Source organism: Arvicanthis niloticus, chromosome 13 (genome assembly GCF_011762505.2).
Source record: "Arvicanthis niloticus isolate mArvNil1 chromosome 13, mArvNil1.pat.X, whole genome shotgun sequence".
NCBI classification, from domain to species: Eukaryota; Metazoa; Chordata; class Mammalia; order Rodentia; family Muridae; genus Arvicanthis; species Arvicanthis niloticus.
Window position 1 is genome coordinate 13,541,138 of NC_047670.1, and position 25,518 is coordinate 13,566,655.

Sequence of the window (25,518 nt, forward strand, 5' to 3'; positions counted from 1 at the left end):
CTCCCCCGCCCCCTCGCGTCGCCTGGGTCTTCGAGCCCAGTGTCCCGCCGCTGCGGCCACTCGGAGCTCTCGGTGCAGTGCGAGCCAAGGGTCGGGCAAGCTGTCCGAGCGTCTGGGCGGCCAAGGAGAGGGGCAGGAGCTGCCGACCTTGCGAGCGGAGCCCGGGACGAAGCGAGTGACGCTCTCGCAAACTTGTGCGAGCGCCGGAGCTATGAAGATGGTCGCGCCCTGGACTCGGTTCTACTCCCACAGCTGCTGCCTTTGCTGCCATGTCCGCACCGGCACCATCCTGTTGGGCGTCTGGTACCTGGTGAGCGCGGCCGGGTGTCGAGGGGGCTCCCGGGGTCCCCACGTGCGCCGCCCACCCCGCGCCTCTAAGTCGCTTCTAGGTCGGGCTGCGGCCTGGGGGCCGCCCGCGATCATCCGCCTAAAGTTGTATTATTAGAAAGTTAATTCTCGAGGAGAGCCGGGCTGCAGTGGCCGGGCCATGCGTGTGTGGGGGGCACGGGGCCCTGCGAGCTGCGGACCTGGCATGTTCACCCCTGTGCGGCACCACAGCTGCAGAGCGTTCGCCCTCGCGAGTTCGTGTCCGAGCAGAATCGGCTGGGAAGTTCTTGCCCTTCTGGAGAGGGTTTTCCCGCATATGCCTGTTTAAAGTTCTTACACAGGGAAGGCACCCCAGTGTGCCCGCGTTCCAGTTGGCTTGGAGAAGCCATCTTAACAACCACTCAGGTTCCTGCCCGAGGACAGGTGATCGCTCTGAACAGGCACAGCGGGCAAATTTATTTTTTTTTTTTTTTTTTTTTGTTTTTTTTTTTTTTTTAATGGACTATAGGTTGGCGCTCTTAAGCAACGTCTCATTTGTGTCGAGAACAAACGGTGATTCTCTGGGGCGGCGAGTTAGCTTTTGATGGATTCTTGCCCTGTGGCGCTGCCCCTGATTGATGGTTGGCAATCTTGGACTGAGTCAGATTCCTCAGCATTTTGGATTCTGTGACATCATTTTAGCGAGTTAGATCCGAGCTACTTGGCAGCGAATAACGCTGCAGGACAAAGAAGTGTGTTTGAAGGTGGTAGTTAAGTGGCAAATAAAACTTTTTAGTTAGAACACATTCTTAGCTCTCTTTGGTAGTTTTGAAAAAAATATAATGTACAGTATTGAATTGTAAACTGCCTTGTGCCATCTCAAACAGTGTATTCCCCTTCCATGTGATGTTACTGTGGTATTTATAGACTTAAGTTTTCTTTAGTTGGGTCCATTATGGGCCACATAATAGAAATTTTAGCCTTAAAAGCTTTCCAACAGACCGTTGGTGTATGTGGGTTCTGGCTGTGCAGTGTGAATGCAGATTGGACATGAATGCATTGGCTCAGCCCTGACTTTGTTTAAAGCCAAGGAATTTACAGGAATTTAAAATCATAGTTGGAGTGTGGTAAGCGGCCTCAGGTAGTGCTTTTATCGATGGTCAGTCAGGGCAGACGGCCGTCTACAGATGTCTGTGCCCTCCTCGGAAGTGTTGAGATCTGCAGGCTTGCAAATGCTTTGGTGGATGCAGTTCGTAAAATCTAGGGCATTGCATTAGGCAGATGTACTAACATGATCTACGGGAGAGATAAATCTGCTTGAGCCTTGTGGTTGGCAGCCATCCAACCTCCCCTTATTGGTGTGACAAAGGCAGACTTCTCCATAGGCTTCCTTTCCTGTCGGAGCCTGCCCTTTGTGAGGCATATGCGTTTGGAAATTCAGCTATTTGCATGATAGCTTTCAAGAAGACCGGAAACCAGGGTTAGGTACGCTTTGTCTATACGGAAACCTTTGCTATTTCACGAGACTACTGAGAATTTCTTGTTCAGTAGTTGAAATTCCCTTATAGTTTAAAATACAAATTGCCTATCTAAGACCTTAATTTCTACTTAAAAAGGTTACAGGTGGTTGGGGTCTAAGGCCTAAGGAAAAACCAGGTACCTACCTCTCCTTCCTGCAACCCCCCCACTTCCCTGCTCCGTCTCACCTGCCACGTGGTCACGTATAAGAAAGACTTTTATGGGAAAACAGTGGATAGCCTTCAAATAGTAGACTGAGCCCAAATGAAATGTACTACAAGATCTAACGGAGAGAAACCTACTGGAGCCCTGCAGTTGGCAGGCACCCAACCATGCTGTATTGGTGTGACAAAGGCAGACTTCTCCAAATAAAAATCATTGTGTGATTTTTAATTGCGTCTCCTATCCCTGCTACTGACCAGGGCTTACTGGTATTAACTTTTTACTAACTAACCAGGTGCTGCATGCTATTTTACTCAGTAAGCTAAATTTAAATGTTCCTAGTGAGGTTACTTTTCATTCCTGTTTTAGGGATGAAAACAGAGGCCAGGAGCGTGCCGTTTATTTCAGTCCTTGCTTACAGCTCATCTGATAGTCCTTTTTTTCTTTAAACTTTAAAAAGAAAAAAGTTGAGTTCGAGGCCAGCCTGGTCTACAAAGTGAGTTCCAGGATAGCCAGGGCTACACAGAGAAACCCTGTCTCCAAAAACAAAAAAAAAAAAAAAAAAAAAAAAAAAAAAAAGAAAAAAGAAAAAACTTGTGGTTTTGCCTTGACTATCAAAGGTTTTCAGGAATAAAACACTGATTCAGCTATTAGAGTTTTCTCTTTATTATGTTACCATTCACATCTGTGAGATTCACTTGTTACTTGTGCAATCCATTGACAATGTATATGGCAGTATCACTAACCCATATCCCTGGAGAAGGTCTGAAACTCCACAAGTTTTCTTTGCCTCTTCCTGGTCCTGTTCAGTGTGTCAGGCAGGCAGAGGCATAGGCCACTCTACAGACGACGGTCTTACTGTGTGCACCTGAATTCCTTTCCTGTTCCTTTCACTTAGAAGGCATAACTTTCACTTTCCTAGTGTTGGAGTCTGTGGTAGGCTTACGTTTGGCTGCTTAATACTACCTTATTCCACGAGTATACCAAATCTTGTTTGTGCATTTCCCAGAGATTGAGTTGTTTTTAGTTTAGGGCTATTATATGTCTATTCAACTGTTCTGAACACTCTTAAGCAAGATTTTGTTTCTAGACATATGCTTGTATTTCCAGTGGGTGGAACTCTTGCTTATTGGGTGATGTGTGTTTGACTTACCCAGTGCACGCCAGTTTTCCAATCTGGTTGCTTCTACCAGTTTGTTCTGTTAACTATATGAAGTGCTGATGGTCTCGGGGAGCACGGTGTTTGGTGCTGTCCGTAAGTGGCATACGGTGCTACACCGCTTTAATTTGCATTTCCCCCACAAAGAGTGATGTGGAAGAGTTTGACTCTGGTTATGAACCAGTTGCATGTCTTACAATTTTTATTGAGCTGTCTCATCAATTTGTAGAAACTCTTTACGTACTTGGATACCATTTTTTTTGTTGTTGTTGTTAAATATATGTTTGTGACTGTATTCTCCCAGACTGTGCCTTGACTGCTCTTGCACAGGGTCTTTCTGTATAGTCATGGCTGTCCTGGAACTTGCTATGTAGACCAAGCTGGCCTCAAACTCACAAGAGATTTGCTTATCTGCCTCTAGTGCTGATGAGATTAAAGAGGTTGTCACTGTGTGCAGCCTGCATCCTCCCTCCCTCCCTCCCTCCCTCCCTTCCTTTCCTTTTTGTTTGTTTGAGACAGGGTTTGTCTGTAGCAGCCCTGGTTGTACTGAAACTCAACTTTGTAGACTAGGCTGGAGTCATACTCAGATTCATTTGCCTCAGCCTCTAGAGTGTTGGGAATAAACGTGTGCACCACCATGTCAGGCCTCATTTTCTTAATGAGGCATTTGGTGATTAGAAGCTCAAAAGTGGGGCTGGAGAGATGGCTCAGTGGTTAAGAGCACTGAGGTCCTGAGATCAATTCCCAGCAACCACATGGTGGCTCACAACCATCCGTAATGGGAAGCTCAAAAGTTCAATTTGTGAAGCGTTTTCTTTCAAAGTTAATACTTTCTGTATCCTATGAAATCAAAGACTATAAAGAATTTTTTTCCCCCTTGAAGCTCTGTGGTTTTAGCTTTTCTGTGAGGTAGGAGCTGGCATCCATTTTTTCCCCCCCACAAGGCAGTTTCAGCTGAGTATGAGGGTTCATGGCTGTATTCTCAGCACTCAGGAGACTGAACCAGGAAAATTGCCATGAGTTTAGACCAGCCTATTAAAACTTCAAGAAAGAGAAAAATGTGTAGTTGATTGGTTGTTGTGCATTCTGGAATGTTCTCTCTCTCCATTGCAGCAGAATAATAGGTCCCCTGTATTCAAGGGTTTGGGGATATATCTGTAATGAATATATGTAATCCATCATTCACTAAATAATACAGTATAATTACATGTAATTATATGTGGTTTTTACATAGTGTTATAAGTAAGATAAACATGAGTTCTAAAAGAAGACATGCTAGGTTCTAGGCAAATGCTGAGATTAAAGACATTTGTATGTAAGACTTAAGCACTGAAGGATTCTGCTGCACCCCTCTGCTGCCCAGGTTTTCCCATACTAATCCCATGCTAATCAGGCCATCCATTTAGACTCCCCAGCTCAATGCCTCTATTTTTACTTTAAAAAAGTTATGTGTATGAATGTCCGTCAACATGTCTATTTGTGCAGATCAGTAAGGTTTTTTTTTGTTTGTTTTTTTAAGATTTATTTTTTATTTTATGTATGTTAGCACACTGTCGCTGTCTTCAGACACACAAGAAGAGGGCATCAGATCTTCATTATAGATGGTTGTGAGTCACCATGTGGTTGCTGGGTCCTGGGAACTCAGGACCTCTGAAAGAGCAGCCAGTGCTCTTAACTGCTGAGCCATCTCTCCAGCCCTCCTGGATACACTTTTAAATACAAATGGCTATGACAGTTGCAAGCTGTACTTTTTTCCATCTAGAATATATTCATTGGGTAATTGGCAGTATATCAGCTTATAGGCTGTGAAAGGTCAGACAGGATAGTTGGACTTACTGGCTTTGCCACCTGGGTCAAGCCTACTGCGTTCTGTTGGTATACCCCAGTTGTTATAACTGTTGGCATTGCTATGAAGTCTATGAAGTTGGCATTGCTTTTAGCAGGCTTTCATGTGCCCCCTTTTAATTCTATTTTTCTTTCATTGTATATTATTAGTATTGTTATTGTTTTTGAGACAGGGTTTCTCTGGGTAACCCTGGCTATCGTGGATCTTGTGCTATAGATCAGGCTGGCCTCAGACTTGGAGATTTCCCTGCCTCTGCCTCCTGAGTGCTGGGATCAAAAAGGCCTGGCTACACCGAGCTATCCTGTTCCATAAAAGCAACCCTGCTTGATAGGTGGCAGTGTAGTCATTTAAGATTAATATTTCTTGCCAGCTGCCAGGTTATATGACTGCCAGTAAGTCCAGGGCAATATGTGAATTGACTCATGGTACTGATAGTTCTTACTGTCTACTGTTCAGTCTGTAAAAGATTGAAATTCTGTGCTGAGAGCCAGGATGTTTATTCTCTAGGCAGTGGGGGAAACATTGAGGAATTATGAACAGGGGTGATAGTATATAGGATTTTTTTTTATTGTTGATTTGATGTAGAATCTCACTCTGTATGTGTATGTAGTCCTGGCCGAAGGACAGTGAAAGGGGTCTTGGTTTTGGTAGAGGCACTGGCTGGAAAGCCCAGAGACCCAACAGGTGTTCATTGCCTGTAAGAGACGGGCATCTATTCTGCTGTGCTCCCAGAATCCAGGCTACTATTGCAGGTAGGAATTGCTGAAGGAGGCAGAGGCAGGAGGATCATGAGTTCAAGGCCAGCCTGGGCTACATCGGCTCATTAGAGGCCTTCTCCACGGTTCCTCACGTCACAGCCCCAATGACACAAGAAAATCCGTGAGTTTTACAGGCTTTATTTTTATGACGGATGGTAGTTGAGTCTGGATGTGCACCCCAGCCACAAAACACAGGGCAGACCTGAGTTAAATAGGGAGGGAGGGGCTGGGGAAGAATGCTTAATTGGCTCCGCCCTCTGGCTTTCAGGCATCTCATTAGTATGTAAATCTCTCTAGGGCCTGAATCCTGTAGTCACACCCTCTACCTGTGCTCTTTGGGTGGGGCTGCATTGCCTGGAACATGACTGAACAGTGCAGGTTAATGGAGTCGCACACCACATGTTAGGAGCCTGGATTCTGGGAGCACAGCAGAATAGATGCCCGTCCCTTACAGGCAATGGACACCTGTTGGGTCTCTGGGCTTTCCAGCCAGCGCTTCTACCAAAACCAAGACCCCTTTCACGGCCCTACACCTGGCTGGTCTAGAACTCATTATATGGTTTAGGCTGTCTTTGAACTTGTATCAGATCCTTCTTCCTCTGTCTCCCAAGTGCTGAGAGTACAGTTATGGGCTACCATGTCTGGCTAGCCGGCTTTTCGGGAAGATTAAAATGGCAGGGTGTTTCAGATGACTGCAAACCAAATCAGGGTGTAGTAAGCTTCTAGCTGTGAGGCATAGCAGGTTCTTTTCAGGCAGATTTCAGACTGATGGTGTAGTATAGGCGGAGATTTATGTTAGGTCTCTGCTGCCATGTAGCCTTTAACTATCTGATTTGAATCAATTTGGATAGTTTTGCTTTGTGTTTTTAAATATACAGCCTTGTCAATAATATACAGCTGTGCCTCCTTTCTTAAAAATCAAAGACAGCTCTGAAAAATACTAGCTGGTAGAGTTGTTTAATGAATATATATAAAATCTATTTATTCCTCATTACTAGTAGTTTTCCTAACGGTAACTAGTTATTAGAACTTTTTTTTTAAGTTTATCGAATGAGTATTTTATGTGCATGCGTATCTGAGCACCACCTGAATGTCTGATTCCCACAGAGGCCAGGTGTCTGGTCCTCTGGAACTGGAATTGTAGATGGCTGTGAGCTGCCATGTGGTTGCTGGGAATCGAACCCAGGTTCTCTACAAGAGCAGCCAGTGCTCTTAACTGCTGAGCCATTTCTCCAGCCCTTATAAGGATACTTTGAAAACAAGCTAGACAAGAACAAAAGGTTGCTAGTAAAGCTGTTTATTACTATCACATTTTATGACCCATTTAAGCATATCTAACAGAATACCAAGTATTAACTTGATTAAAGTGGGTTTTACATTGCAAAGTATATTATGTTGAAAAACAGGACAAAATCCTTATAAATTGTTTTGTCAACTTTGAATCTCCATCATGTAGGAGGAAGAGGCCAGAATTCTCCCTTTCCATCCACCCTACCCCCTTTTGGGCAGCTTTTTAAATTCCCTCCCCCACCCCCTCTTTTAAAGATGTGGGGGGTGGGTGTTAGCCTTCTAAAAGAGCAACCCATTCTTTTAACTGCCTGGGCATCTCCTCAGCCACAGCAGTTTATATTCTGAGACAGGTGTCATGTATGAAGCTATCGTGGGACTCTGTATGTAGCCCAGGATGACTTAACACCTGATTCTGCATCCATCCTCCAAATGGTTAGATGGCAGGCCTGCATCACCATGCCAGCTGGGCACCATTTTATTGTTTGTAAGAGTTGGTGCTGGGGTTGATGGTGCCTGAGCCCTCGAAGCTTAACTCACTTTCTCCTCTTCTTTCTGATTCCTTGGCTTTCTAGAACTTTCGGAAGTTAGGAAATTGTTGGAAGAGCAGTCAAGTCACTACCCCGACCCCCCACCTTCTAAGACAGGGTTTTCAGTGTATTCCTGCCTGGAACTCACTCTGTAGACCAGGCTGGCCTTAAACTCAGAAATCTGCCTGCCTCTGCCTCCTGAGTGCTGGGATTAAAGGCTTGAACTGGTTCTTATTTTACTTGAAGAAAATATGTCCTCCCCCTATAAACTCAGAAGCTTTAGCACAACATTGCCTCCTTCCACTCAGGTAGGCTTGGCAGCAAGTGCCTCTCTGCTGAACAGCCTGTTGCCCCTTGTTTATAAACCCTTTGCCTCTGCTTGTGAGCATAGAATCAGATTGGGCTTCATTCTGTAAAATAGAGTATTATATTGAGCCAAGGTCAGTTTCCTAAAAAAAAAAAGCTGCAGAAAGTAAAAACAACCCAAAAAGGTCATTTCAAAGTTAATTTCCTTTCTAGGGCTGGGGCTGGGAGACAAAGAACAGGGAAATCACTTGTCAGCATTGGGCTACTTTCCTGTCTCGGGATTAAGGCAGGGGGAGCTCTGTTAAGGCAATTGAAGCCAACTGTTCTGGGAATTTGTTCCCTCTCAGAATGTCTCTTACCTGGTAGAGACCTATGCCAGGTAGCTGAGGGTAGGCCAGCGGAATTGTATGCTAACAGACAGTAAAAGATGACTTTGCCTCCTGTGTGGTCCTTTGTAAAGTCTCCGTTTTGTTACTCATTTTTTTGGGGTAGTCTGTCTTATTTCTGTGCTTGGTACAAAGGTCAGAGCACCTCAGTCCTGCTTTCCTTTGTAAGGAAGAAGAGCCTTCTCTGTAGTAAAGCTGCTGCCGTTTGGTTCTTCTGTTTGCTGGAGTTGTGGGGTGGGACCACCATCCTAACCTGTGGGCCCTTCTGAAGTCCAGAGAAGCCTCTTTGTTCACCTTTGTTGTGTTTTATAAAAATAAAGAGAGAAGGAATATGTTTGGATGTGCGGTAAGGTATGGGGGAAGGGGGTGCCTCTGAGGGCCCAGGCTGAGACATCCCTTCCCCCTGAGGGACCAGCCACACGGTATAGTATAGAATAGAGTTTATTCAGGGCATGGGGAGGGGAGTTGAGTGTAGTAGAGACACAGAAAGGGGGGAGGGGAGGAGGGAGAAAGGGGGAGAGAGAGGCTGAAGGCGTTTCTCACTTTCTGTCGGCAAACCTGCATGCAGTCTTCTAGGACTTGTGCAGAAACCCAGTTTATAAGAAATATTGTATATGAATCTCCTTTTGCAGCTCTGTAGTGGTTCCTAGTTCAGGCTCTTCTCAGATTCAAATTACATCCAGGATATCTCCATTTATTATGGAGAAAGGAGAAGAAAAAAGGTTTTCTAGCAACTTTTTGAGATGTAACCTGAGTGTAATCAAGACTGGCTCCTAAAACCTCTTCTTAATAAACACCAACTCTGCTTGATACTGGCTCACCATGAAATTCTTTTCTGCTGGAAATCAAGAATCCCAACTTTACCTAAGGAGTTTGTAGAAAAACTCCTCATACTCCCACAACCACCTACATGGAGCTGTGTCCCTAGGTCTGCCATTAGGCCAACCAATTCCTGCTCTCCAAGGGGATTCTTATTTCTAAGTTTCTTATGGTTACCTTGTTGTATAACAGGTTTCTCAGAAATGGAAACATTTCATCCTGCAGGGAATCCCTTTAAACAGGAAGGTAAACAACTGAGAACAGCTTCAGGAAGACCCTGAAACTGACCAGATTCAATAGTCACTTCCCCCCCACCCCCCCACCCCCATTGTATACAATAAAGGCAGAGTTGCTTTCAGAGTAGTTAACTGAGCTGTGAAGATTCTTTGAGGTGAGACCAACTGCCTGGAAGATGCAGAAACGTGCTCTGCTGAGCTTCCTGGAAGAAGTTTAGACCATAGTTGCTTGGAAAGTATACTCGCAGGCCTGTTGAGCCTGCAGGCTGTGCAGTATGTTCCACGCTTCCTGCTTTTGTGAGTGTCACCCATGCTGGGGTAGGCCTTGGTGATGCAGCTATTATTTTTTGAGTCATTTCTGCTCCTATAAGTAACTTCAATAAAACTCAGGATTCACCAAGTTGGTCTTAAGTGGTGTCCATACTTTGGTCTGTTGTAGGCTCCCTATCTGGGGTGAGTAGACCTGTGTGCTGTTACACAATGTTACGTTACCCAACATAATTGATGGGCATTCAACAAAACCCAGTGCGAGTTGGGGAGGATCCTGACTATGCCTGAGTGGGGAGCATCAGCAGAGAAAATTGTGATACTCTGTTGTATGGTGCATGTTAGTGAGCCAAGTGGCTGCATGGTTCTTGCTATGGGTAGTGAGATATACAGCTAAGGTGAGCTATCAGGATCAGGAGTATCAGTAGGAGAAATTCTAAGATGCTAGTCTTCATCTGTGTGCGACGGGGCAGCATTCCCGGTGTCTACTACATGCATACAAACACCCCAACAACACTCAAAAGCTTAGAGAAAAAATTGCAGTCTTTCAGATTCCATGCACAATGGTCAGCTCTTGGCAAGCAGCAGTGTAGGTTGCTTGGCTATTGCTACGTGTAGTTGGAAATGCATCTGAGGCTGAGACGGTGGCCAGGCAGGAACTTGGTTTATGCGAAGGGGCAGTTGCAACGAGAAAGGAAGATGCTGCTCGATTCCTCCGTGTTTGTCTCTGACTTGACAATGACAGAGAATGACAGGGAGATGGTAGAAACGATAAAAGATACTTCTCAAGATGCTATTGAGGGAACTAGGACTAAGAGGAGCTGTGTTTGAACCCCAGTTCACTGGGCCGGTTAGAACCGTGTTCACAGAGGAGTTAAGGGAAAGGCCGATCCAGCAGGGACCTTGAGGTTGGTATAGAGCTTCAGTGGCTTAACCGAGTTAATCAGTGGGGCACGATGGGAAAGGCTTTGACAGATCTAAGTGACTTGGACCAACATGTGTCCATAGGGTGAGAGAGGAAATAAGAAAAACAAAGGGGAAGAAGTTTGTCTGTTGCTGTGAGGACAGATGTGCCAAGATTTGTGTTGGGTTGGAGTTGCTAAGGGAAAGACTGATGGAAAGCCACCTGCTGAGGGAAACTGCTGAGGAGCTGCTGGGAGACTTTAAAGCTTGAGCCAGAAGGCATCGGTGATAAGGGTGATTCAGGTGTATGTGATCAAGCCTGGCCCCGAGTAGTAATTATCCCTCAAACTAAGACTAAGGAGGGTACATTGCCCTCCAGTAAAAGGTTATGTTCTGGACTGGAGATGGTTTGCCCAGCCAGGGTGTGGTAGCTTGAGAGTCAACAATGATGGCTACTGCAGTCAGGGAGAACAGGGTTACATCACTAAATAGGTCTGAGAAGATTGCCAGGTAGGGAGGCCCCATGGAGGAGCTCCAGGCTGTGGAAATGGCTCAGAGAGAATAGAATAAGTGTGGATTACAGAAAGCCAGTTAAAACCTCTCCTGTTCAGACTTTCTACTCAGCCTTGGTCTGCAGAGGAAGCAACTGATACAAGCAACTGGATGGAAGCTTTCCTGTTGGATTCAACCGTGCTCATGTTCCCCTTGGTGTCTTAGTTGTCTGTCGAGAGCAACCTTGCTTATACACTGAAGGTCTAAAGCAGCCGTAGGCCTAAGTCAGCCATACATGCTTGCTAACACAAAGTCTTGGTCTCTGTGGGAAAACACATAGCTATAGACCTTGTGGACTGGTAGCCTTGGTGGAAAACTACCAGCCTGGATAAGAACAGGTAGTCATAGACCTTGTGGATAGGTAGCCTTGGTGGAAAGTACCAGCTTAGATAAGAACAAATGAAACATAGATAGAGTCATAGTGACCTGTTCCCTGCTTCTTCACCCAGCCAAAACCCTGTTCTAGAAGATATCTGTACTCTCCCTGAGAAGACCAAGCTCCTGCATCATCCCCTTCCCCACATCTTGCCTCTGTGTATATAACCCCTGTGTGAAAAAATTAAAATGGCGGTTTGATCAGACTCTAGACAAGCCTCTGTTCTTTGCGTCCTCTGTCCTCCAGTTCCCTCTTCCAGGTCTTCTGATCCCAGTTCAATACCCCTTGGGACTGGGGCAGTCGTCACGTGGCACTTGCTCAGAATACATGACAGTAGACATTCAGGGTGCTTTACCAAGATTATCTTTGTAACGCCACCATTTGTTTTGGGATGGTGGTTTGGGATGTTGCCTTGTCCTGACCATCCTTGGAAAAGGTTTTGTTAAATAGTGACATATAACCCTTGAGTGTTGCAGATTTGGAAAGACAACTCGGTACAATGGTACTTCCATGGGTCTACAACCAAAGTGTGGATGGGTAAATTGAAAGGAAAAAAAAAAAATCTGAAAGTTTTTCTATATGGGTGGGAAAGGATGCTCCCAGAGGACATAACTTCATTTAACGAAAACCCAGTGCTAGGGTTGTTCTACCTCCTGTGAGTTGTTAGCCAGGGAAGCCCTTGAAACCCCCCAAAATGTCAAGGCTATTGCTACTGCTGGTGCTTGTATGACAGAACTAGATAGTAAGATCCTATTGCTGAGGAGGCTGTATGCAGGCTGAGACTACAGGACATAAAGGATTTAAGCTGGGACTGAACTATACCATCCTGCTGGTTGGCTTTCATAGTGCCAGAGGGAGCTATATAGGTGCCAGTGGAGAACTGCCTGCCACATCCCTGCTTGGCTGTGGACCCTGCATGCAGAATACCAACACTGCAGACAGGATGTTCCTGCCTGAGCAGTCGGCCTCCGCTGTCATGGGTAGGACCAACAGCCTTTCCATTTGATCTGAGGCCTGCTCTACAAGAGGGGGTTCACATCTGGTATTGTAAGCCGGGACAAAACCTGTGCCTGGGGGGGGGGGTCACAGGTCGCGATGGGGAAGCAGCTTTTATGGTTTTAGCTGGATGGGGTGTACCTGTGGAACTGCCTTCTAAACGTGTGTCTGCACGTACAGATCCCTGCTGGCAGCCTCAGCTCTCCGCTCCTGAGAGCAAGTGTGTGGTTCTTAGCCTTCCATCCACTGCGTAGCTGAAACTTGTCCTTATTTATAGAGCTCCTCCTGCCGTAGCCTCCCAGGAGTGAGCCATTGAAGCCTATTCTTTCTGGGCTTTTTTCTCCCTGCTGCATGTGACAGCTCCAGCCTCTCAGTACTGGGTATTTTTAAATTGCAGATCTAAGGTCCCCATTGCTCAGCCTTGACTTCTGGGCCAGGCCCGCCTCATCACACATGTAGAATCAAAGTCACATGACTACTTTTTTGGACTGACCCTGGGACACAGAGGCCTCAGGGTTCAAGGTTGGGCAAATGCAATTGTAAAGCAGTAGGGAATACTGGGGAGAGAGGATAAATCAAGCCAACAGCACTATTGTGAACCCACAAGAGGACACCAAGAGGGGAGAGCAGAAATGCATCACCCTGTCAAGAACAGGGTAGGTATGGTCCCCAGCACTATACACCAGACATGGTGGTTTGTGTTCCAGTAATTTAAGAACTTCTAGGGGGCTGGAGAGATGGCTCATCGGTTAAGAGCGGTTAGCTGCTCTTCCAGAGGTCCTGAGTTCAATTCCCAGCGACCACATGGTGGCTCACAACCATCTGTAATGGGATCTTCTGTTGTGTCTGAAGAGAGCAATAGTGTACTCATATACATAAAATAAATAAATCTTTTTTTTTTTTTTTTTTAAAAAAAGAGCTTCTAGCACTCCGAAGGTGGGGATAGTAAATTCAAGGCCAACCTGGGCTATGTGAGACCCTTTCTCAATCAGTCATGCATGTGTATTCTGTGAATTAATCCTTCTCATCAGGTTGCATGTGGGAAATAGAGGAAGGAAAACAAAATCCAGGTCATACAACAGTTCTAAAATAATCTGTTGATGGTCACATTAAAAACTTCTGCAGTGGGTGTTTACCAAATGGTCTGTCTGAATCTCTTCTGTAGTAAGTACTTCCAAATAGTAGGGTGTGCCTTTAGTTAATGTTAGTAAAAGGCCTTTTCTCACCATTCTGAGACAAGTAAAACAGCACACTCATGTTTCTGAACTTGGGTGGGGTGAGCCCAGATGATGAAGCTACACACATGAGCAGAAGACATGAAGGCTTGCCATTTAAGTTCAAATCTCACTCTAGTCTGTGATTCTGGGCGGTGTTTTTAACTTTTGAGTCTCAGTTTTCTCACAATGGGGATTATCTTGCATTGCTCTAATTAACTAGAGGGCTTGCAGGGCTCGGGAGTCCGCATTTTAGGTGCTTAGTGTCACGTCTGAACGCTGTCCTGTTTAATCACAATGTGTGGTACACTCCTAAGAAACACACCGGAAGGGATGAGTACAGGTGGGAGAGTATAGGTGGGCTGCGGTCATCTCCATGTGAGTGTGCTGAGTTTGAAGGACACCGTCCTCAGCGGAAGTCAGAGACTGGGGGCTGCGGGGGTTAGTGCTTCTCAAGCCTCTAGCATCGTGCGTGTGCATGGTACACAACACTGCACTAAAAAAAAAAAATTATGTGTGTTATTTGTATGTGTCTGTAGGTGCACATATGAGGGTCAGAGTACAACTTGGAAGAGGTGATTCTTCTTCCATGTGGATTTTGGGGATCGAACTCATATTGATATTATCAGGTTTGATGACAAGTGCCTCTACCCATGTCGGTGGATCTGTTGCACTTTTTAAGCAGACTCAGGAGATCTGACCTCAGGTCTTTGTGGTTGTCTGTCAAGCCATCTCCCCAGATTAGCTGCACAGAGTTGGCCAGAGCCCTCTGCCTGGGAGCCTTTGCACACTTCCCCAGCTGCAGACATGAAGCACTGTGGGTGATCTGAGACTCTGGCCTGGGTGTCTTATGTCCCTTTTCTCTTCTGCAGATCATCAATGCTGTGGTCCTGCTGATCCTGCTGAGTGCCCTGGCAGATCCCGATCAGTATCACTTTTCAGGCTCTGAACTAGGAGGTGAATTTGAGTTCATGGATGATGCCAGTAAGTACGTCAAAGAACAGCTGGTGATATTTTGGGATTCCTCTGGACAAGGAGTCTGGCTGGCTGTCTTTTCTGTTAAATTACAAATATTGATTCAAGGGCCTATTTGAGCTGCCATTTTAACTTTATTTTCTTTCTTTCCATCATTACAAATTAAATCAGCAAATACTTATGTGCTGCCCATGCCCTGTGTTCTTAATGAGTATCCGACAGTAAATTTGCCATTTCTCATGTGAGTACCGTTTTCCCATTCTTAAGAGGCAGAATCATGTATTATATTTAGTTCAGGTTTGTCTCAATATTCACTGTGTACCCAAGGATGACCTTGAGCCTCCAGACCCTCCTGCTTTTTCTACCCAAGGGCTCAGTTGATGGATGGGCTGCTCTGCCACGCTGGAACTTACACACGTAAAAACTATTCCTTTGTAACAGATTTTCTGAGGCAGGGTTTCATGTGGTTAAGGCTGACCTGGAGCTTTATATGTAGTAAAAACTAACCTGGAATCCTGATCCTTCTGTCTCTGGCTCCTGATGTTGGGATTTTATGCATGTACTACCACACCCAGCTTTGCCATAGACTGGCTTTTTGCAGCAGAGAATGAAGAAATATCAGGAAAGAAGATGAAAAGGGCTATACCTCTCTCTCTGGGTGTTCTGATGGCTCCAGGAGTTGCCTTCCTTCCTCCCTTCCTTCCAGGAAGTGATTGTTGTTGGTGAGTTGTGATAGAGCCTTTCCCAGCAATGGAATCAGAGGGAAGTTGGTGGCAATGGATGGCCAGCCCAGAGATACCTGTAGTGCAGGCCTTGTCTACTCAGACCTGCTAGGTCTTGGCTAATTGAGAGGCAGAGCTAATCATGACTACAAAGGGCAGGTTAGGCAACCATGATTGGCATTGTAGAAGTTTGTATGAGTTTAAGAAAGTATGGCTCAGGGCTGGAGAGATGGCTCAGTGGTTAAGAGCACTGACTGCTCTTCTGGAGGTCCTCAGTTCAATTCCCAGCAACCACATGGTGGCTCACAACCATATCTAATGGGGATCCCATGCCCTCTGCTGGTATGTTTGAAGATAGTGACAATGTATTTACATTTAAAAAACAAAAGTGTGGCTGGAGGCGAATGATTTTGAAAGCTTGGCTCAAGCTGAAGAGATTGATTTTTGAGAAATTATAAGGAGTTGAAAGAGCAGTGAGTGCTGTGGGATTAGTAGTTGTTTGTCTTTTTCTTTTTTACTGTGTATGGTTTTCCTTGCACATATATCTGTACCACGAGTACATGGAGGACAGGGGAAGAAGATATCAGATCCCCTGGAACTAGACTTAGGGATGGTGATGAACTGCCTTGTGCGTCCTGGGAATTGAACCCAGGACACTTGGTAGAGCAGCCGGTGCCTTTAACTGCTGAGTTATCTCTCCAGCCCCAAGTTTTGTGGATTTTATCCTCAGAGTGAAACAAGTGTGCTTAAGGCAGTGTGTGAACTGCTGTGTATCGTAAGGACCCCTTTTGCTGTTAACTGAAGACTCGAGTGGTTTGCTGTTGAGCGGCTTGGAGAACAGCCTAGGATTCTAGTCTCAGACATTTTGCTGTTAGTGAGGAGGCACTGGGGATGGAAGAGAGGCTGGATGTGGACAGAAGTTGGTCAGAGGATGGTCAAAGATGACTTATATGTCCACATAGGTAAGAGAAGCTGGAGGAAGAAGGTGGAGACACACTTAAGGATGAAAACCAGATTTTGACCTGAAGTGTGCAGACTCTTTGTCTGCTTTGAAAGTGTTCTGCTTTGAGATGGTTTCCTTCTGGCTGGCCTGGAGCTCACAGAGGTCTGCTCGCCTCTGGAGTACTGGGATTAACTAATGTATCTCCAGGCCCAGCCTGACAGTGTCTGATTGACCTGTAAAGATGTGTTTTCTTTCACTGTTTCTAGGCATAGGAGTCTCTTTCTAAGGTAATTGGAAAATTTAAATGACAGCATTGTGGTCCTCTCAGGTGTTTGGTAATCTGTGCACTTTCCACTTATCAGGGCCAAGCTGGGCAAATGCACTGTCTGACAAGAGAGGCTTGCTGGCACTTCAGACTGAAACAATAATTATTTTGTAAAGTCCTGCATATTGAAGCATGTGTGAGGTTTCTCACATGTTTTGCACCACACATTTGAGAAGATTGAATGAATAGTGTATAATTGCTATTAAGAATGATTTAAGCAGGGTGAAGCTGGCACATGCCTTTAATCCTGGCACTTGGCAGGCAGAGGTAGGGAGAACTCTGAGTTCCAGGACAGCCAAGCGAAGCCCTGTCTCAAAGAGGCAGGGGTTAGAGAGGTAGGGAAGTGCTGGGTGGATGACACGAGACTCAACAGTTCTAACTAGAGGAATGATTGAATATTATGTGGCTACAAAGGTAGGTATTGATTTGAATCTTTTAAAAAACTTATTTCCTCTTAATGTTTATTTTCTGTATGTTGATCACCTTTTTAAACTAAGCTGCTAGGTCAGCTGGGCCTGGAAGCTCGGCTCTGTCATCATAGCTATTGGCAACGCTGAAGCAGAAGATTGTAAGATTGGAGCTTGCCCTGGCAACGACCTAATGAGGCATGTTTCCAAACACTAGGCTGAGAACAAAGCTCACTGGAAGGATGCTCGCCAGAGTATACATGAGGCTCTGCTTTTGGTCCTCAGTACTGCAAAGGTGGGGTGGGATAATAGGTTTGTAGGTTAGAGGTCATTGTACCTTTTGTACATTGTGCCTTTAAGTATTTAACCCAGGCACAGAGAGAATAGTCCTTGAGATTTGATTCAGTCAGCTACATAATTAGGACTGAAAAGTCTGCAAGTTACTAGAGCTATTTGGTAGGGTGAGATGGCCAGATAAAAGCACTGCTTTAAAGCACTTGTTGCTTCCTGAGGATCTGGATTTGTTTCTCAGCAACATTCGTGGTAGCTTATCCTGAGATCTAACTCCAGTTTTAGAGGAGTTGATGCCCTCTTCTGACCTTTGTGGGTACATGTGGCCTTTTGCACGCACAATACACATATATACATGCAGGCAAAACACCCATAAACATAAACTTGGGGTTTTTTTGTTTGTTTTTTCTGGATAGCTGTGGCTGTCCTGGAATCCTGGAACTTTAGTGTATAGACCAGGCTGGCCTCAAACTCACAGAGATCCTCCTACCAGTAGATACTAAAAAGCCTGGTGTTGCAGTCTGTGTCTGTTGTAAACTTGGCTGCATGTATTGCATTCTTCTTTCCATCTCTCAAGAAGGGTTTCTCTTAAGATCCACAGAATCCTTGGTAGCTCTGAGCACTTTAAGTTTGCCAGCAGCTAGTTAGGCACTAGAATAGCTCGGGTTTCTAACATTGCCCCACACGGCTTCACACTAAGGCCTTATGGTTCTTGCTGATCACATGTTAATGTTTTTGAAGTCTGAATGTTACTTTTTAAAGAATTATCAGATTCAGTGCAGGGTAGGATGTTTGACCTTTTCTCCATCTGTTATCTTTTTGTCTGTCTGCCTACCTGCTCACCTTGTTTGTTTGTTTAAAATGCTGGGGCAGAAGTTGATCCCAGGGCCAGGACCGTGTAGCACATATTAGATAAACATTATCACAGAGCTCTATAGTCCCAGCCCCTCTGTAAGTCACCCAGGCAGGCATCCCACTGCAGAGATCTTCCTGTCTGAGCCTCCAAAGTAGCTAGGATTATACACTCATCTGTAGCACCAGGCCCATGTTCCTCCAGAACTTAATGTTGAAAAGATTCAGACCTGTCAGAAAAGTCGAGTATACACCTCTTAATGGTGTTTGCAGTTTCCCTTTGCTTGCTTGCTTTTTGCTTTATTTCTGAGAATGGTTTCTACTCTTGTCACCTAGGCTGATCTGGAGTTTAGGTGAACCTCCTGCCTTGGTCTTCATCATTTCTTTACTTTACACATCATTCTAATCTGCCTGTTGTTTAATTCGGAAGGACTTCATGATATAGCATACACTTATGGCATAGATTTGCTTTTTTAAGTTTACTGTATCAAAGGAAGTTATCCAGACACTTGTTAAGGGTGCCAAGACTTGAATTCAAGAGGAAAGGCAGAGCTGGTGTGGCGGTATAGGCTTGTAGTCAGAACCTGAGTGTCAGGCCAACTAGGACTAAATAGTAAGACCTTGTTTCAAATGTACGAGTGAGCTGGGCTCTGTCTCACGAACTCTGTAGTTCACATGTGTGAAATAGAGTATCTCTATTTCATCTCTCTGCCTAGGTCCAGAGAGATGGAAGGTGGATACCAGGGGTTGGGAGAGTGAAGAGCGGGGAATGACCATTATTGGGTATTAGAAACTGATTTTGGAAGAATGGACATGGTTTGGCCCTCATGGTGATGGTCATGTATGTAGCTTTTTGAATATACTAAAGCCTTTAGCTTACACATGCTAATAGAAGGCTGAACTTTATGGCATTGAGTTACATATATATTTCATTTTAAAATTACGAGAAAAACCCAAATGTTATGCATTTTGATAAATTCTTCTCTGCCAGGTTGCCCTCCACTTGTTCCCAGAACTCCTTCCTCTCTTCCCATCCATAATAGCTAATTATTGGCTTCAGAACCAAGATAAGTTAGTCTTCGCAGTTTATCATAAACTAAGCTAAACCCATGAAACCAGAAGTTGGCAAGTTATAGAATCCCTCTTTGCGGATTCTCAATAATACGTTATAAATAATCAACGAATTGAGAGTATTAGACTCGTCAGTTTTAGGGAAGTAAAAAAATTAGTATCTCATTGCTTATTCTTCCCCGAGCTTGGGGCCTCAGGAGGGGCCCCCCCGAAGCCGGACTTAAGCTTGGGTTTTCTAGTCTTCACTGTGGTGTTGGAGGGCTTTCCATTTTGTTCTGAGTAGTTACATACTGTTGGAAATTCAACTGAAAATAGTTGGTGATACTATTTGTTTTCACGAGCTCTGCTGCCAGCAATGTGGCCAGAAGTGAGAGGAGTCTAGATGCAAACGGAGTCGGCTGCAAGCCTGTTGAGGAGTAAACAGTCCGCGAGCTGGGGAACAGAACTAGAAGATTGGACACAGGCATTCAGGTGGCTTTTATGTGCCTTGTCTGTCTCAGTGACTCGTTGGATTCAGGAAGCGTTTTCTAATCATGGCCCCTTAATACCTTTTCTTAGGATCCTTTTCAAAATAGAAGCGCAGTATTAAAGCAGGAATTTCAGGAACCAGTGTGATATCAGTGTGCTCTGATGTTGGGGTGGGGGAGGTATAGTCCTAGCATTGGCCAGAGCTGTTGGTCAAGTCCCCTCTAACTTGTAGTGTCAACTGGCTGTGGGTTTGGACCCAGGGCCTGCCTCATGTTAGGCACATGTTCTACTGTTGAGCTGTCCTGAGAGTCCTAGGAAGGAATATGCTTTAATTCCTCAGAGTAAGCTTTATTTACTGTGTGCTGTGTTACTTTTGTGGGGTTGGCAGCTGTTTTGGAGGTGGTAGCCTGTTTTCATCCTACCTGTTCTGTGTTCTGGTTTACAATTTGGATCTGTACAAGCTGCTTCCTGTCTTAGTTAGGGTTTTACTGCTGTGAACAGACACCATGACCCTCATTCCTTTCCTTACAGTTCAGGGCATCTGAGTTCATTATGGGCAGGCAGCTCAGAAGGGGTAGGTACATGGTTACATGCTCTAAGGGACCTTTCTCCTACTTTTGTGTTAGGGACCTCAGCCACTGTGAGGGCCTTCCCTCTTATTTAGCTTCCAGAAACACTCTTAGGGACACCACAGAAATATGCTTGATTAATCCAGGTCCATCTTGATCCAGTCAGGTTGGTGATTAATTTTAACCACTGTGGCAGAATTAGTCACAGCCCAGCCTTTGTGGTCAGAGTGTCCTGCAACCCCAAACCCTCACTTTATCTTCTGTTCAAAAAGAACATCTGCCTTATCCAAGAAGAATAAAACATCTCTGAAAAACAATGCGTAGAGCTACTTCATTGCCTTCTTAGCATCAGAAGTTAGCAGCTTAGTTACACCTAAAAGACACAGGCTTCCTGAATAAATAATTGTTCACCTTGAGACTTCTGTGTACAGGCATCATTCCCAATCAACATTGTTCAGTCATTAACCTTGTTTTTTTTTTTTCTGTTGCTTTTCAAAATGTGGTTAATAGAAAATGATACCTTCATATAAAAACCAGATTAATTGTAATTATTGAAATTAATATAGATGTCATTGATGAGATATTTCATACTCTCTGAACTGAGTCTGGAGGACTGGAGCGTGTGTTCATCTTACCTTCTGCGTGTAGGTTCCCAGCACCCGCCTGCTGCTACCAGAGGGGGCATTTGCTGTCCTTTTACCTGGAGAGAAACTGGCAATCACCAGTAGCAATTAGAATAAGTTTAATAATGATGTGTGCTGTAGGTATAATTCCACATGACAGGGCTGGGCGCAGTGGCTGGAAGGCAGGAACTGCACCAGCTGGGGTACTGAGGGAAGCCTTACCAAAGGTGATTTTACCTGGGACCACCTTCATCATTAAAACGGAATTTTGATCATACCACCAATGAAGAAGACTTCAGACATAAGACCTAGCAGTTAGTGTAGTTAGTGTCTGGTTCTGGTTAGGTTACGAAGACAGCCAGGGTGATGAAGTAAGGTGAGAGATCACCTCAGAGTAAATTGGGACATTAGAGTCTTCAATAGAAACACTTTTAAATTTGAGTGAGTAAAGGATCCGAGAGTTTTAATTTGTGGTTTATGCATGAGTGTGTAAAGAGCAGACAGACACCTGTGTGGCTACAGGATGACCGAGCTAGTGAGGACCAGAAGGCCACCTTTGGTTTCTGTAACCAGCACCTCTGCACTTTGCAATGATGTAGTCACTTAGTGAGGATGTCATCTGGCACTTGGTAGCTCTGGTTGTAGCTCTGGTTGATGGAGCGTAAAGTTTTCACCTATAATTGGTTTATAAACAAAATGAAGAGAAACTCATTGTGTTCGGTAATGGATCTAATTGTCTCTTTCCACCCCCCTTTTTTGACCTTTTGCTAGACATGTGCATTGCTATTGCAATCTCTCTCCTCATGATCCTGATATGTGCCATGGCTACTTACGGTGCATACAAGGTAAGTGGCTGTGGTGAGGTGAGGGCCAGGCTCTTCTTCAGGCCCTTCTGCTAGAGCAGTGGTTCTCAGCCTTCCTAATGCTGGGGTCCTTTGGCACAGTTCCTCAGGTCAGCATGACCCCCAGCCATAAAATTATTTGTTTTCGTTGCTACTTCATAACTATAATTTTGTTACTGTTATGAATCATAATGTAAATATCTGTGTTTTCCGAGGGTCTTAGGCAGCCCCTGTGAAACAGTTGTTCAACTTCCAAAGGGGTCTTGACCCACAGGCTGAGAACCGTGGGTCTGAGACCTGCTGCCGTAGCATAATCTGAGGGTACCTTTGCTGAGTATGGAGTAATTCATAGTTTTCTGCAAGAGTCTTCAGAAATCTCTCACTAATACCTTGTGGTACTAGAAAAACTGGTAAAACACAGACATTATGAACACTCAGTATTTTTATTTCTTTCTTTCTTTTTTTTTTTTTTTAAGAGTTACTTATTTTATGTATGAGTGCTCCATCTGCATGTATGCCTGCACACCAGAAGAGGGCATCAGATCCTGTTATAGATGGTTGTGAGCCACCGTGTGGTTGTTGGGGATTGAACTCAGGACCTCTGGAAGAGCAGTCAATGCTCTCAACTGCCGAGACATTTCTCCAGCCCTCCAGTATTTCCATTGCTTGACTGCTTCGGCTTTGCACGCCAGCTGTCGTCATGGCCTGGTTAATGACTGCCAGTTCCTCCAGGTCCCTTCATATTGATGAACCCAGTGTCTTGTTATATCCAACACACTGATATCCTGTTTTCTCATTTTTAGCAACACGCCGCCTGGATCATCCCATTCTTCTGTTACCAGATCTTTGATTTTGCCCTGAACACTTTGGTTGCAATCACCGTGCTGGTCTATCCAAACTCCATTCAGGAGTATATACGACAGCTGGTAGGTGACCCTCTTACTGTGTCAGTAATGGATGGCGACTTTCCTCTGTGGCTTGTGGAAGACAGGAAACTGCTGTGGAGTTCTTTCCAGACTTAGTTCTCCAGAGATCCCTTTCTTCCTGATTCCTGTTAAGTCCTTTATGGACATCTGAGTAGTATTGGTGGCTGGGTGTTAAGGAGCTTCTAACAGCATCAGATGGAGGAATTATAGGCCCTTAGGGTTTTTAACCTTGGATTTTTAAATTATGAATGTGTCTGAAAATGTTATTTCCTTGTTTAAATGGCAAAGCGTTTGCTCTTTTTGCGGGGGGGGGGGGGATTATTGTTTTTTGGTTTTTGTTTTGTTGTTGTTGTGCTTCTTGAGAGACAAGGTTTCTCTGTGTAGCTCTAACTATCCTGGAGCTCACTCTGTAGACCAGGCTGGCCTTGAACTCACAGAGATCAGCCTGCCTCTGCCTCCCAGGTGCTGGGGTTAAAGGTTGTGCCACTAATGCCCAGCAGATGTTTGCTCTTGAAGGTTTTCTCTATATAATTTGTGTGTGTGAGTGTGTGTGTGTGTGTGTGTGTGTGTGTGTTTAATGTGGCATTAGGGATTAAACCCAAGGCCTGCCACATGCAAGACAAGCACTTTACTGCTGAGCTAAATCCTTATTTTAGAATTTCATTTTGAGACCAGGTCTTGCTGAGTTGCCCGACTTGGCCTCCTCTGTCTGCCTGTTTCCTGTTCCCTTGGTTATAGACTGCCAGTGTGCTCATTTCATGCAGCCTCTGTAGTAGTCTCTGAATTCAGGGTAAGGACCAGGAGAGGTGAGGCTACAGGATGCACATGGCATTGGGAACTAGATGGTCCAGTAGAAAGGATGGCTGAGGGCGGGGAGGGAGGAGGGTGGGAGGAGAGAAGCATGTAGTCTTGCTGACAGTCCTGCTCTGACTTGTCCCACCACAGAAGGCCCCAAGGTTTTGCTCCTCAAAATGTCTACATTGTCATTCTTTTTGTGACTATTTGAAGAGCCAGGACCACACTTTGATGGGCTATTGTCATGTGCCAGTTTTGAGAGTTGCCCCTTAGGAGGTAGTAGAAGGGCCTTGATGAGTGAAGAGCAGATAGAGGATTAGCCTCTGTGCTGAGGCTTCGTTTTAACTCTATGATGGCCTGCTTGCTGGGCTCCTCAGATCATGCTGCAAGAGAAAAAGAAACCCAGTCCTAACCATGGGACTGGCTGGTGGTGATGGTAAGAACACGTGAAGACAGGCCAGCAGCTGCCCTGTGCTGTGGTGTGAGTGCACTGTATATATTCCGGTCCATGGACAGCAGACTTACATAGACCACACAGGTCATTCAGCGGCTTCATTCCAACCCTACCTTTTCTGTTATTCTCCATTCACTCACTTTGGAACTATCACATGGTACAACAACATATTGTTGGAGCTGACAGGAATTATGATACTGTAAAACAAATCAGCTTTCACTTTTATTTGTAATGACAAACCAAATAATAGAAGTGAGATATTTTAGGAAGCCAGGCTGAAGTTCAAGGTCAGGAGTTTTGTTTTTTTTTTTATGATTATGTTTATTTTATTGGATTGAAAAATTAGTATTGTTATGTAGTCTCTTATGTAGAAGAGGAAATTAAAATATTTTGTCATACTTTTCACACAGCTTGATAGTAAGAGGAAAGTGTAACTTGAAGTTAGTCTGATTGTGTGGTATCTGTCTTTTATAATAACTGAGTACACACACAACAAGGTCAGGAGTTAAAGTTCATCCTTACCTACATAGTGAATTTGAGGCCAGCCTGGGTTACATGTGACCTTGTCTTGACTTCCCAATCCCCCTCCAAAAACATTCTGTACCATTTGATGGTCATTCTGAGCTGGGCATGGTGGCGCATGCCTGTAACCCCAGCACCTAGAAGGCTGAGGAGAAGTCCACAGTCAGCCCGAGCTACTTAGAATCTGTTTTCACAAAACAAACAAACCCCAGATCAGTCTGAGCTGTAGTAGCAAATTGTGTACATTATCATCAATGAAAGGGGCTGTTTACATTCCTCTGATGGCTGCTGCTGACAAATTGAAACTTGGTGGGTTAGAAAGGCAGCCGTCATCTGAGAAGGCCACAGGCGAGCCCAAGCCAGAGTCCAGCAAAACACAGTCAAAGCAATTCATCTTCCTTGTTTACAAAACAATGTGCCATTAGCAAATATATTCATTTTAGTGAGTTTCTCCTCCTTGTCCTGCACACAGCCTTTAGAATATCCAGAACCTGAAGAAAATAAAACACTACCACGTCAAACACCAGGAGGATACAAACCACTGGTGGAGGACCCCCAGGGTGCAGTGGAGGGCGAAGGGGCTCTGCCCACTTGACTGTCTGTCTGCCCTTCCCTTCAGTGGAATCACTGCCTTGAGTTAGTGTTGGCTTTCCCTAACTCGCTGTTGCTGTCTCGTCGGTAGAGGCATCTGTCCTAAATAACAGTCACCAGCCTTCAGGCTGTGCCTCCGCCGCCTGTGGAAGACATCTTGAAAGATGAATGAGGTTTGCTAATGAGGCCCCTTTCCTTTCAGCCTCCCAGCTTTCCCTACAGAGATGACATAATGTCCGTGAATCCAACCTGTTTGGTCCTTATTATTCTTCTGTTTATTGGCATTATTTTGACATTTAAGGTAAGCATAAATATTCTCTTTATGGGCTAAATATTAAATGTATTCCTGACTGCAAGAGAGATAAACAAAATAACTAGTTCATTGCCTCATGATTTATTTGTTTTGTTTTTGTTTTTTGAAAGACGGGGTTTCTCTGTGTAGCCCTGGCTGTCCTGGAACTCTGTAGACCAGGCTGGCCTCAAACTCAGAAATCCGCCTGCCTCTGCCTCTGCCTCCCAAG

At 44.9% G+C, this 25,518-nt stretch overlaps 1 protein-coding gene across 1 annotated transcript in view; it reads left to right on the forward strand.

Moving 5' to 3' along the window:
- Laptm4b (lysosomal protein transmembrane 4 beta) overlaps positions 1-25,518 on the forward strand; it is a 36,125-nt gene continuing 10,607 nt past the window's right edge. The window contains exons 1-5 of the mRNA XM_034516717.2: positions 1-310; positions 14,494-14,605; positions 21,639-21,712; positions 22,513-22,635; positions 25,200-25,298. Of these exons, the coding sequence (XP_034372608.1) occupies positions 212-310; positions 14,494-14,605; positions 21,639-21,712; positions 22,513-22,635; positions 25,200-25,298 (507 nt within the window). The 5' untranslated portion in view covers positions 1-211. The remainder of the gene's footprint in view (positions 311-14,493; positions 14,606-21,638; positions 21,713-22,512; positions 22,636-25,199; positions 25,299-25,518) is intronic.